This window comes from Miscanthus floridulus, chromosome 3 (genome assembly GCF_019320115.1).
Source record: "Miscanthus floridulus cultivar M001 chromosome 3, ASM1932011v1, whole genome shotgun sequence".
Classification (NCBI taxonomy): Eukaryota; Viridiplantae; Streptophyta; class Magnoliopsida; order Poales; family Poaceae; genus Miscanthus; species Miscanthus floridulus.
Window position 1 is genome coordinate 122,012,951 of NC_089582.1, and position 12,813 is coordinate 122,025,763.

General features: G+C 51.1%; 1 protein-coding gene across 1 annotated transcript in view; it reads left to right on the top strand.

Annotated features, from left to right (window-relative positions):
* Positions 1 to 12,813, top strand: part of LOC136544314 (uncharacterized) — a 23,747-nt gene continuing 10,934 nt past the window's right edge. Inside the window, exons 1-9 of the mRNA XM_066536519.1 lie at positions 1 to 186; positions 443 to 857; positions 950 to 1,081; positions 1,471 to 1,559; positions 1,691 to 1,780; positions 2,184 to 2,901; positions 3,261 to 3,889; positions 10,138 to 10,420; positions 10,521 to 10,638. Coding sequence (XP_066392616.1) covers positions 109 to 186; positions 443 to 857; positions 950 to 1,081; positions 1,471 to 1,559; positions 1,691 to 1,780; positions 2,184 to 2,901; positions 3,261 to 3,889; positions 10,138 to 10,420; positions 10,521 to 10,638 — 2,552 coding nt within the window. The 5' untranslated portion in view covers positions 1 to 108. The remainder of the gene's footprint in view (positions 187 to 442; positions 858 to 949; positions 1,082 to 1,470; positions 1,560 to 1,690; positions 1,781 to 2,183; positions 2,902 to 3,260; positions 3,890 to 10,137; positions 10,421 to 10,520; positions 10,639 to 12,813) is intronic.

The window sequence follows — 12,813 nt, forward strand, 5'->3', positions numbered from 1 at the left end:
ACCCCTCGCATTCTCATCCCCTCCCATCCGCTGCCTCCTCGCTGCGGTTGCCAGTCACCAACCACCGACTGAACTGAACCACGCCCCTCGCTGCCGCGGCGCCGCGCCATGGACGGCGCGTCGTGGCCCTCGCGGTGGCCTCCGCCGGCGCCCCCCGCTGCGCCGGTGCCACCGCTGCCGAGCCAGGTTCGACTCACGTGCGCATCTCGGTGGGGATTTTCGGGTTCGATTGTTTAATGCGGCGGGGGGTTTAGGAGAGGTTTTCTGTTCGTGTTGGACACCTAAACAGTTCGGGAGGTGCTTTCGCGGTAGCTCGCGAATGGCGTGTTCGCGATTTTGGAGTTGAAATGCTGCCATACGGGGTTGTCTTGCCGTTTCATTTCTGAGTGTTCATAAGTTGCCGCTAAACATGGCGTTATACATACCGTGCGTGTAAATGCAGATGGACGGCGTCACTCTGCGCCACCTGCTCCGCCCCTTCGCCGCGCAGGAGGCCGCGGCGGCCGGCCGAGTGGCAGCAGCGCCAGAGCACCTGGTCGCAAATCATTCGACCTCGCAATTCGGCCTGCCTACGAGAGCCGGACCGAGCAATGAGTTGCTTGCTCAAGTTCCGGGGACCTATTCCACTTTCGGTCTCGCGCCGGACCTTACTCGGGCAAATGCGAGCAATGCTGCTGCTGATATCATTGATCTTACTCGGGCTGCTCCGCTCAGCAGTGCTGCCACTCTGCCCAAGTATCCGAGACATGGATTGTCAGCTAGCAGTAGCAATGAGCAGTCCTCTATTGGAGCGCTTTTCCTGAACAAAAGTGCTAATGGGATGGGTACTTTTACCGGGGAAAGTTTGGCTAACGAAGGTAAGGTTCTAGCGAATTTGGAGGCAATGACTACATGTCCACAATTGTAGGTTTCCTGTGATCTGACCACTCGCGGCAATTTCAACTTGCAGGAATAGCAAATGGTGGTGTGCAGTTTCAGGACTCAAGTGTCCATGCACTGCAGAAATTGCCATTCAAATCGATGACTCATCAGCATCCTACACTGCCTGGTGATCGTATCCGTGTCACCTGTATGAATGTTGGTGGGTTCAACTTACAATGTTGTTACAACCTGACTTGACTACCACAGTATCACTGTGGAGGTAGTCTTTGAAATGGCTACAAAGTTACATTATTGAGCATTTTTTGCCACATCCAAATCTGTACCTGGAATGTCCTCAAGACTCAAGCAAAGACAGCCATTTGAATATGCATGATTAGTTGTGTGCAATTAAAACATTTATACCCAGCTATTGGACAATGTTCCTGCTTTCAGCATTTTAATAGCAATCTGTTTGGTAAAAGTGAGAAATGTTGAGATTACTATTGGTTGATACTTAATAGCAATATCTTGATGCTGTTTCCTAAATCAATTATCCTCACTTGACATACATTGTTGAATTCTTCTGACATGCCGATGGTGCTTGAATAGGTGGAGAGTTCTTTGTGGGTGAAGCTGGGCTTTTTGGAGTCATTTGCTTGTGTCATCGGTTGCGAATGTCTGTAGCTAAATTCTGCGAGGTGCTAAAGGATTTATCCTAACTATTTTTTTTGGTTCCACATTTATACACTGGCATTTTTTTTCTGCTGGTAAAGTTATCCACTTTATGCCTGAAAAGTTGAAGTTTTGTACTTGCATATGCTTGTTACAGCATGCTGGAAGAACTCCAGAAAATGCTGGTGAAATTGTCCGCGTGGAGAATGGCATGAGTATTGCACAATGGTTCAAATTCTGCATAGGGGTGAGTATTACATCCAGCTCTTGTCCCAGCTGTTGTAGTTTGATTGGTCCAAGTTACATATTAATAGAACTGAATACCTTTTGTCCATGAATTAGTTGTAAAATATTACACATGTAAGAGACTTACTACAATAATGAATTAGTTGCAACACTTCATTACACAATGTAAAATAGTGAATACAACTCTGCCCTTCTTATTTAGTTGTGCTCTTCCTGCACACCTTTTTCTTTGAGACATTTTTGTCTCTGGATGGACAAAACAAAGCTTAGGGAAATATGTTTTCTTCACATGCACAGTTCCAGCATGACCGATCATGTACACGTTATGAACAAGCTTTTTTTGTTGGAGTTCAAACATTTATGCAGAGCTGTCATTACATTTCCCCCCTTTTTAATGTATCTAGGTGGGAGGATCTATTGCTAACACCAGGTGGGATTGGCCGGAATGGGCATGTATGAAAAGTTCTCCAGAAGAACACATATTGAAAAGTCTTGCATCAAGAAACAGTGGAACAGGAAAAATGGGGTTATTAAGTAGATATGGAAAAATCACTGGACCTATGAACAAACCAGCTTATTCCGGTGATCTGTCCATTGAGGGTGGAAGACGCACTAATGTTGAGAAGCTAGTAAATGGGTCAGATGAAACATATTACAGAAAGAATGTTGATGTGCGCGAAGCTTTTACAAAGAACTCTGCTTTGCTTCAGAGTTCCACTACGATGAATTTAGGGCTCGCTAAAAACCATCCAGTTCATGCATTGGACTTGAACCCACTTACCACTCCTAGTGGAAGCCCACACTTTGAAGCAAGCATGGGAAGACATTACAATGGAAATCATTTGGCCCATAGTTATGGAATCCGTTTGGAGAAAAACTTTGATGCGTCCTTTTGTAATCCTATGCCACGTTCTACAGGAGTTCTGAACCATGATAGTAGGGCGTGCAGACCAAATTTCCCCCATAAAACATTCCAGGACACTATGAGCAATGCTTCAAACACTGAATTAAAGCTTGGGCAATCTTCTTATCATCAATCTATGACTACTCTTTTCCCACTGGGGCAGTCAGCGATGATTGAATTTCAGAAACCTCAGACACATAGGCCACCGATAAATCAAAGTGAGCTTACCTTTCATAGTGTGCTTCTTTCATTATTTTCTTTGTGCATTGTTATCCAAAGGTGCAACATTAGAAGCTGACTGTGATAATTATCAATAAAGCATCTACAGTTTTGTTTCTGCTTCGCCATGCCAAGACTTTGTAAGTGTAAAATTGAAAGGCCACAATTAGAAACTGTTAAATATTTTTTATTGATATATGTCACACACTTTTTTGTATGATTTGGACCATCATAGTAGAATCATCTGATTTGATCCATAATTATATGTGCGCATCCTTTGAGGCTTGAGACTTGAGAGCATTTTCTACTTGTGGAACACATATGACATGATATGTAACACCATGATCATGTGGTGCAGATCCTTGTCCAAAGCAAGCAACAAAGATCAACAAAAGTCTATCTCTTGAACATAATGAACCATCCATTAGTATTGGAAATAAGAAGCAACCACTTGAAGTTGTTAATGTCACGAAGCATTCTGAAGGTGATGAGCTTACGGATGATACATCCAAGAATTCATTTATCTCATTATTTCTTTCACACCTTGAGAGGAATAATACACCTGAACCCATCGATGACATTCTCAACAGTAATGAGCACTATCTTCCTAAGGCCCTGGATGTTGCATGTGGTTCTGATCATCCAGAAAGTGCCACTAGACAGACTGAAACAATGGCGGCTAATGATAAGCACTCAAAGTTGACCTCAGCCATTGTTCATATGAAAAGGAGATCAGAGGGCATTTCTCTTTCAGCGGCTTCTTCTGGATATAATCCTCAAGATGCATCCCATGCTAAGAGTCAGGAACATTTGATTCATGGTGATTCCCTGTCACATTTGCTGCCTAGTCAACCTAACACTGGAATCTCGAAAATTTCTGCAAGAGTTTCATGTCATGCAAATTGCATGAGCTGCACTCACGTGGGTAATAAATCCCATCAGGTTGCACATGGTGAGATTGAGGTTCCCTGTTTCTATGATAAAATGGTAAGTTGACCTTATTGCACATAGCAGAAGCAACAACAAGCACATCCATCAAAACGATTGTTCTTTATTACTTTTCTATAATCCATGTTGTTGGTCCCTCACTGCCCTGCATAGTTAAGCAGGAAGCTTACCAGCACACACACTCACTCACTATGGCTAGAGGTAGAAAAAAGGGTGAGCACAGGCACACACACAGCACAAGCACCAGCGTTGGTTAGAGCTATGCTCTTTTGGTTTGTGGCAACTGAAATGCCTGTTTTCATTGCATAGAGGTAGAGTATATACAACTCATGTACCAACTATAAGGTACACATGAGCATGGTTGAGTACAGCCCCAACTACTCCTAGTACAAGCTGTACAATTCCTACCTCAGCCCACTACCAAGACATGGCTGATGTATTAGCTACCAACTAATGTACCAGTGATGTCCTATTGCCCTACTGCTACAGCAACTAGGACAACAGAGAATGACTTATTGCCAAATCTGCTGTGCAGCAAACAAGGAGTGAGAGGTCAGCAGCAGATTATGTCTTACAATTCTTCCCATAATCCTGCTGCTAACCCAAAGCCTTGACCTCATCCATGTCAATCATCTTCCTCAGCTCCATGAACCGCAAGTGCCCGAGTGACTTGGTGAGGATGTCAGCGAGCTGTCTGCCGGTTTCGACAAACTCGATGACGATCTGCCAATGTTTTTGAGGCGTCGCCTAGGCGACAAGGCGTGGTCGAGGTCCTGGGCGTCGGGGTCGCCACGACCTCAGCGTGTATGGCGTTCGCCTCATGGGATTAGGCGTCGCCTAGGCGCGAATGGCGTCGGACGGACGCCTACCACCGCGCCGCGGACGCCAGATGCCGGTCGTAGGGGAAGGGCGCCAAAAAGAGCGCGGCCCCACGGGGAATCGACCGCACGCCCGCGGGAAACGTCAGACGCGTGGGAAATCGACCGCGCGTGCGCCTCTTCGGGTGGGAAATCGACCGCACGAGTCATTGACCGCGAGTGCGGGCGAGGGGAGAGGAAGAAAGAAGGCGGCGGACGAACCTCGACCTCCGCTGGGCGCTCGTGTCCACCGGCCGGCCGCCTCTGCCGCGGAGCCGGCCTGCATCTTCCTCCGTCGGCCCGCCTGTTGACTGCGCCTTCGTCGGGTCCCCTTCCGCCTGGTATGCCCCCCGCCTCCACTCTGCTTTTCCAAATCTCCGGCACCGTCGACGATTCGGGGGTGGACGACGACGGGGAAGCAGCTGCAGCGGCGGAGGCGGGCTTCTTAGCGCCCTTCTTCTTGGACGCGGCGATGTTCTGGCAGAGCGTCTGGAGCTTGGCGTCGACGGAGGCGTGTAGCGGGCCACGGAAGGCGGCGTTGTCAGGGAAGTTGAGGCGCGCGGTTCCGAAGGTGCCGAGCCAGAGGCGGGTCCGGTTCCGCGGGAGGCGGATCTCTGCCACCCACGTGCCCCAGTGCCGCTGCCGTACTCTTCTGTCTGCTTTGCTCTGCTTGTATTGCTGCTCTATACTCTCTGCTTTGCCTCCTCAAGCTCTGCTCTGAATCTCGATATGCTCTGCTCTGCCCTGTTCTGTCTGCTCTGAATATGGCGTGTGCTCTTCAAGGGGTTGGATGCTACATGGGAGAAGAGCTTTTGGAAAGGAAAGAAAGGAACATGGGCTCAAGAATTGGCAACAAACGAGGTATGTATGTGCTGCACTAGTATATAAAATTCTAGCTTACAACGCCTTACAATGTGTGTATGGCGTCGCCTAGGCGTCCGCCACAAACGCCTAGGCGTTGTGAAGGTGCGCGGCGCCTCAAAAACATTGCGATCTGCTCTCCATCGACGCAGTCCCGGAGGAAGTGGAACTTGATGTCGATGTGCTTGCTCCGGTCGTGGAGGACAGGATTCTTGGCGAGGGCGATGGCGGGCTGATTGTCCACCATCAGAGCTGGCGGGTGAGCTTCCTTGCCGGTCAGCTCGCCCAGCAGCCAACGCAACCAGACAACCTAGCACGCCGTCGTGGCTGCTGCGACGTACTCCGATTCACACGTCAACAACGCCACAATCTTCTGCTTCAGCGATTGCCAGGCGATGGGGGCTGCTCCAAGGCCCGTCGATGTCGCCCGCCATATCTGCGTCGCTGAAAACAGTGAGCTCTGATTCACCTTCCTTTGCCTTGGGGGGTGCCTCACTGAAGACCGTGAGCCGCAGCCCACCCTTGCTGCCACTCTTGGGGAAGATGATCGCTTGATCGAGCGTCCCCTTGACGTAGCGCAGCAACCTTTTCACCGCTGTCCAGTGATCCTCACGCGGTTCCTCCATGAACCGACTAACATACCTGACCGCGAACGCGATGTCCGGCCGAGTATGTGTGAGGTAGCGCAGCCCGCCGACGATACTTCGGTAGCGCGTCGCGTCCACCTTCGTCGCCATGCTATGCTTGGACAGCTTCAGCCACTCCTCCATTGGAGTTGCGCACTGCTTACACTCCGCCATGCCGCAGCGCTCCAGCAGCTTCTCCGCATAGGCGCGCTGGCCCAGGGAGATGTGCTCCTTCCCCTGCCTCACCTCAATGACGAGGTAGTAGGAGAGCGCGCCGAGATCACTCATTTTGAAATGAGCAGCCATCTCACGCTTGAAGTCGTCAATGTCCTCCGCCCGCGCTCTAGTGACGATCAAGTCGTCCACATATACGCCGACGACGAGCTCCTCCTTCCCCCGTCGCCGCATGTACAACACGTGCTCTGTGGCACAGCGAGTGAACCCAAGCTCACCCAAGGTTGCGTCGAGCTTGGCGTTCCACGCCTGAGGGGCCTGCCGTAGCCCGTAGAGCGCCTTGCGCAGGTTGAGCACCTTGTGCTCAGTGCCCTTGATGGCGAAGCCTGGAGCTTGCTTGACGAAGACCGTCTCCGCGAGCTCGCCGTTGAGGAACGTAGACTTGACGTCGAGGTGGTGGACGCGCCAATCCTTCGCTGCTGCCATGGCCAACAGCAAGCGAACGGACTCCATTCGCGCCACCGGAGCAAAGACTTCCTCGAAGTTGATGCCCTCACGCTGCACGAAGCCGCGGGCGACGAGCGAAGCCTTGTACTTGACAATGGCGTCGCGCTCGTCCCGCTTCACCTTGTAGACCCACTTCAACCCGATCGGCCTGCAGCCCACCGGTGGATCCACCAGCTCCCATGTCCCATTGTCCTCGATCGCTCTCATCTCCTCCAATATTGTCCGGCGCCAATTGGCGTCGCGTTCAGCCACTGTGAACGTCGGCGGCTCCTCTGCGCTGACATGGAGTAGTTCTGGGTCATCCAAAAGCCGGCTAACCAGCCTAGGAGCTCCACCTTCGCTGACAAGGTTGTCCACCCGCTTGAACCGAATCTCCTCGCCGTCATGGAAAACATCCACGAACTCGTCGATGTCGGTGGGTGGTGATGCGAACTCCAGTGGGGGTGTCCCTTGTGCTGCCGTCGCAGGGGACTGTGGTGGAGGTGAATGCGCCGCTGCTGGTGGAGACTGCTCTCCAGCAGCAGCCTGTTCTCTAGCAGCCTGCTCTCCAGCGCCATCATCTCCTCCTTGGATCACCAAGTGCTCGACAGCAAATGTGCTGCTAACACAAGCAGCTTCCCCGGCGCCTTGATCCTCCCAATCCCAAGCAGCCATCTCGTCGAACACTACATCCCTAGAGACCACCACCCTACCTCTCTTGGGATCATAAAGCCTAGGCCTTGCTGCCCTTCTCATAGTCCAACAACACCATGGGCGTGCTTCTGTCCTCCAGCTTGCCGAGGTGGGGCTTTGTGTTCTTGACATGGCCAACGCAGCTAAATGTCCTGAGGAAGGACACATTCGGTCGGTTTGCGTCCATGCCAAGCCTCGAACGGCGTCTTGCCCTTCAGGGCCTTGGTGGGCGCGCGGTTGAGGATGAACACCGCCGTCGTCACCGTCTCTCCCCAGAACTCCGCCGGCATCTTCTTAGCCTTCATCATCGACCTCGCCATGCCAACCACTGTCTAGTTGCGCCTCTCCACCACGCCATTCTGCTGCGGCGTGTACGGCGCGGTGTGGTGGCGCACCACATATTGATCTGCGCAGTACGCTGTAAACTCTACAGAGGTGAATTCGCCGCCGCGATCAGTCCGCAGCACGCACAGCTTCTTGCCGCTCTCCGCCTCCGCGCGCGCCTTGAACATCTTGACCGCTTCCGCTGCCTCGGTCTTGCTGGTCAGAAGCTGCAGCCACATGAACCGGCTGCAGTCATCCACCAGCAAGATGAAGTACTTGCGCCCACCGTGCGTTGCCAGCGTGATCGGCCCGCAGAGGTCACCATGGACCAGCTCGAGGGCCTCTGCCACGCGGTACTTCGCCGTCTTCGGGAACGACAGCCTTCTTTGCTTCACGGCCAGGCAGCTGTCACATAGCTCGCCTGCGTGCTCGATGTGAGGCAGCCCCATACCATCTTTTCCAGCTTGCCGAGGGTGTCGAAGCTGAGATGGCCATAGCGGGCGTGCCATAGCTACGGCTCTATGCGTTGTGCATCCAAGCAGATGTGCTTCTCCACCTTCAAGTCGAGCAGGTACAGCCGGTTCCGGGACCTCTTCACCTTGGCAAGAAGCCGCTGCTCCCGGTCCCTGATCCTGAAGACGCCGTCCTTGATCAGCACCTCGCTGCTGCGCTCATCCAGCTGGCCAATGCTGATGATGCTTGAACGCAGTTGCGGGATATAATATACATCCATCAGCGCGCATTGCTCGCCGTTCTGGCACCTGAAGATGATGGTGCCGCGCTTTCGGATCGTCACCCTTGAGCCGTCACCGAACTTCACCGTGCCGGTCGCGTTGTCGTCGAGCTCGGAGAAGGCTGCCTTGGAGCCCGTCATGTGGTTGCTAGCGTCGGAGTCCAGGTACCACCGCTGCTCCTGCTTGTGATTTAGGCACTCCTTTGCCCAATGGCCTGTCTTCCCGCAGCGCCGGCAGGCGTTGTGGTCGACCTTCTTCTTCTTCTCCGAAGAAGTCATGCTGCGGCGCTTGCCATCGTCACCGCAGCTGGAGGAGGCTTCCTTGGACTTCTTCTCCATCCGGGCAGCTCACTCCTCTGTCAGTAGCAGCTTGCCGCTGTCTGTCGTTGCTGTGGCCTGCTCTATGTGCTCGTCCACTGCCCGCAGACGGCCTGTCACATCCTCAATGGTGAGGGTTGACAGATTCAGCATCGTCTCTATGGAGACAGCGATCTGGATGTACTTCACCGGCACGGAGTGGAGGTACTTGGAGACCGCCTCTTCTTCGTCGATGGTGACACCGTGGCTCCCCAGCTTGCTGATGAGCGATTGCAGGCGGAGGGAGAAGTCCTCCACCGACTCACCATCCTTGAACTTGAGGTTGGCGTACTCCTGCTTCAGTAGCTGGACCGTCGCCTTCTTTGCGCGATCAGAGCCGACGTGCATCGCTGCAATGGCCTCCCACGCCTCCTTGGCAGACTTCTTCGCCTTACAACGGCTCTTGGTACTCTGCAGGCACAGCAGCGAGGATGGCCTCCGGCGCTGACATGTCATCTTCTTCTACGTCGGTACCCTTGTCGATGGCGTTGTAGAGCCGTCGAGCTCTGAGCTTGACCTTCATGGTCACCGGCTCACCGCCCACTCGCCATAGTTGGTGCGAGTCAGCTGTGGCCAAGTAGTGCCGCTGACCTCCCGCGCCATGCGCACGACGACCTCTTGTCGTGGCTGGGCAGACCCAGCAGCACTGCTGCAGCTCCGCTGCTGTCGCCCGTCTCCGAGCCCGGTGCCATCGCCGACGATTAGTCCGGCGATGCAGGCGAACCTGTACGGCTAGAGCGCATAGGTAAGCAGAGCGCACACACACACTCACTGTGGCTAGAGGTAGATGAAGGAATGAGCACAGGCGCACACACACAGCACAAGCACCAGCGTTGGCCAGAGCTCCGCTCTTTTGGTTTGTGGTAACTGAACTGCCTGTTTTCATTGCATAGAGGTAGAGTATATACAACTCATGTACCAACTATAAGGTACACATGAGCATGGCTGAGTACAGCCCCAACTACTCCTAGTACTAGCAGTACAATTCCTACCTCAACCCACTACCAAGACATAGCTGATGTATTAGCTACCAACTAATGTACCAGTGGTGGCCTATTGTCCTACTGCTACAGCAACTAGGACAATAGAGAATGACCTATTGCCAAATCTGCTGTGCAGCAAACAAAGAGTGAGAGGTCAGCAACAGATTATGTCTTACACATGCATTTTGTGCAGGCCAGGGGCCATGGTACTTTTGAGCGAGTTCATGACTGCACACATAGAAGTCTGAGAGCTTTTGCAAAAATCAGCTGCGAGAATGGGAAATCTTGTTCTTCTCAGGAGCTTCTACCTAGCTTTTGCCAAAATTATCAGTCAACACTGGGAAAATCTATTTGTGGATGCTGTTGCAAAATTCAGGAAGATGTTTCCAAGCTTGGTTTTATACCTGGTCACTTGTGCAGAACTCATTTTTCTACTGATGTTGGTCCAGTTCTAGCCAATAAGCCTACTCTTGAAGGTTGCTTTCTTCATCTACAATGGTTGTTTCTATGATGGACAATTGTTTAAATGTTTCCATGTCTTAATTCATTGTAACACCTTTTGTTTTCTTGTTTCAGGGCAAGATGAATTTTGTGCTTGCTCCACTTTTACACAAAGATCATCATTATGTTCTCGGGAATACGTCTTGCAGTCTTCCTGTTGCTCATGTCCCATTGATGGACTGCACTGCAGTAGGTAAACTGGTTTATTTGATCCTTCTGTTATCCTTGTTGCTATTCTTACTGGTTATTGCCATCACACTATGAACCTTTGTTTTCCTCACTGTATACATTAATCAATGTTTTAGCACCAAGATTGTTACCAAGATGCAATATTATGGTTGTGATCAATTCCTGCCTTATTCTGGTTATTTGTTTTTTTTCCCCATTTTAGATAACATCTAGTTATTTACTCTAGCAGCTTACATACCATAATTTAATTTTAATTGTTTGTGAAAGTTTTATAGTTTAGGGGTTTAGAGTCACCCTAAGGGCATCTCCACAAGTCATCCTAAATTTAATTCCCCTATATTCTGATATAGGGGCATCCTAATAAAAAAATCCCCCATAAATACTTCTCTCCTCTAACAGTTCCATAACATACAAGGTAGACAACACATATCACCCCAAATTCGAGGGGGAGAGAGAGAGAACCGGGGGGGGGGGGGGGGGGGGGGGGGGGGGGTGATTTAGGATACCACTAAATATATGATGTTGGATAGGGGGGTTATTGGAGGGCAATTTTTGTTGTATAAACCTTAATTCTGACTTTAAATGTTGGATATGGGAACTCTTGGAGATGCTCTAATAGTTCAGGGGTCTGCCACACTTTTCCCATCCTTTAATTCAAATTATAATATCCTTTCTGTTTTTTTCCTGATTGCAAGGCTATATTTATGGTAGCATTTGTGCCAGACTAAGATGCCACAACGCTTTGCGATAGGGATCTATCTGGGTTGTCTTTCCTTTTTTTCCTTCTCTTTTTTGCAACTATTGTTTTACCATTATGTACTCCGTACTTGATCTGATCCCAAAGTCCATTTAGGATTTTTGTCAGTCAAACCTTTTTAACTTAGCCATCCATATCTAAAACATAATACAAATTGACATAAATGATGTTATTAGATTCGTCATGAAAAATTAAGGGAAAATTGGTTCTGTAGCATCGAAAGGTTGCGACCTCTATAAAATACCACTGAAAGAGTTTGGCTCCGTAAAATAGTACTGAAAGTTGTCACCGTAAACTAAAAATAGCACTCCGTCAGGTTTTACACTCAGGAGCGTTAATTTGACCTAGACTCCAAAAGTTAAGTGACATTTTTGCCCTTGCCTTATCCTCATCCCTGTCCTCATACGGGAGCTGCGCCGCGCAAGTGAGACAGCCGCGCCGTGCTCGGTTCTGCCTGGGAGCGCCGCCTCCGCCCGTCCGCCGGCTGCCTGGGAGCTCCGAGGGCCTCCAGCGCCGGCCGCCGCGGCTTCCTCTCCTCGCGTAGGTCGCTCCCGGTGTGGAGGCCGCGTCGTCTGCCGCGGGCTGGTACTCGCACGGAGGCTGCGCCGCCTGCGCCGTCCGCCGCGGGCCGCTCGTCGTGCGGAGGCCGCGCCGCCTCCGCCCGTCTGCCGGCCGCCTGGGAGCTCCGAGGGCCTCCTACGCCGGCCGCCGCGGCTTCCTCTTCGCGCGCAGTCCGCTCCCCGTGTGGAGGCCGTGCCGTCCGCCGCGGGCCGCTCGTCACGCAGAGGCCGCGCCGCCTGCGCCGTCCAACACCTCCTCCTCCTCGACTGCGTGTTGCGCCGGCCGTGACTCCCCCAGTGCGCATGCGGTGGAACAATGCATCAATCTAAGATCCCTGACGGGTAAGAATGAAACCCTAGTTATCTACTTCATGATTCGTAGTACAACTGAAATTAGTTACGAAGTCCGATTTGTGTGTGCGATTTCACGTGGTATGAGGATGGTCACCGATGAGAAAGGGCATCTGGAAGCAGTGCTAATTTTTTTTGCACTGCTAATAGATAGGAGAATGCCAAACTGTTAAAAATGTGTTCAGTCCATATTTCCATATTGGACACTAGTGTTGGAATCTGAGAGAACTTACTGTACGACAGGAGGCAAGAATTTACTCTTTATTTGGCTATAAGTCTGTTAGGAAAGCTGTGTGTATGAAACCAGGATCTCTCCAACCAACAGAACGAGCAGGTTCTCCTGCACAAGTACAGTGAGACAATTCAGGTAACAAACTGAAAATAACCCAGTAAAAGATTCTCTGAATCCTGCAGTTTCTTGCCTATCAGGTAAAAGCTTGGAGGCTTACTAAATACAGTAGAAGGGACTCAAACTAAATTGGGACAACAGGCTACCAAAATTAGCATTTCA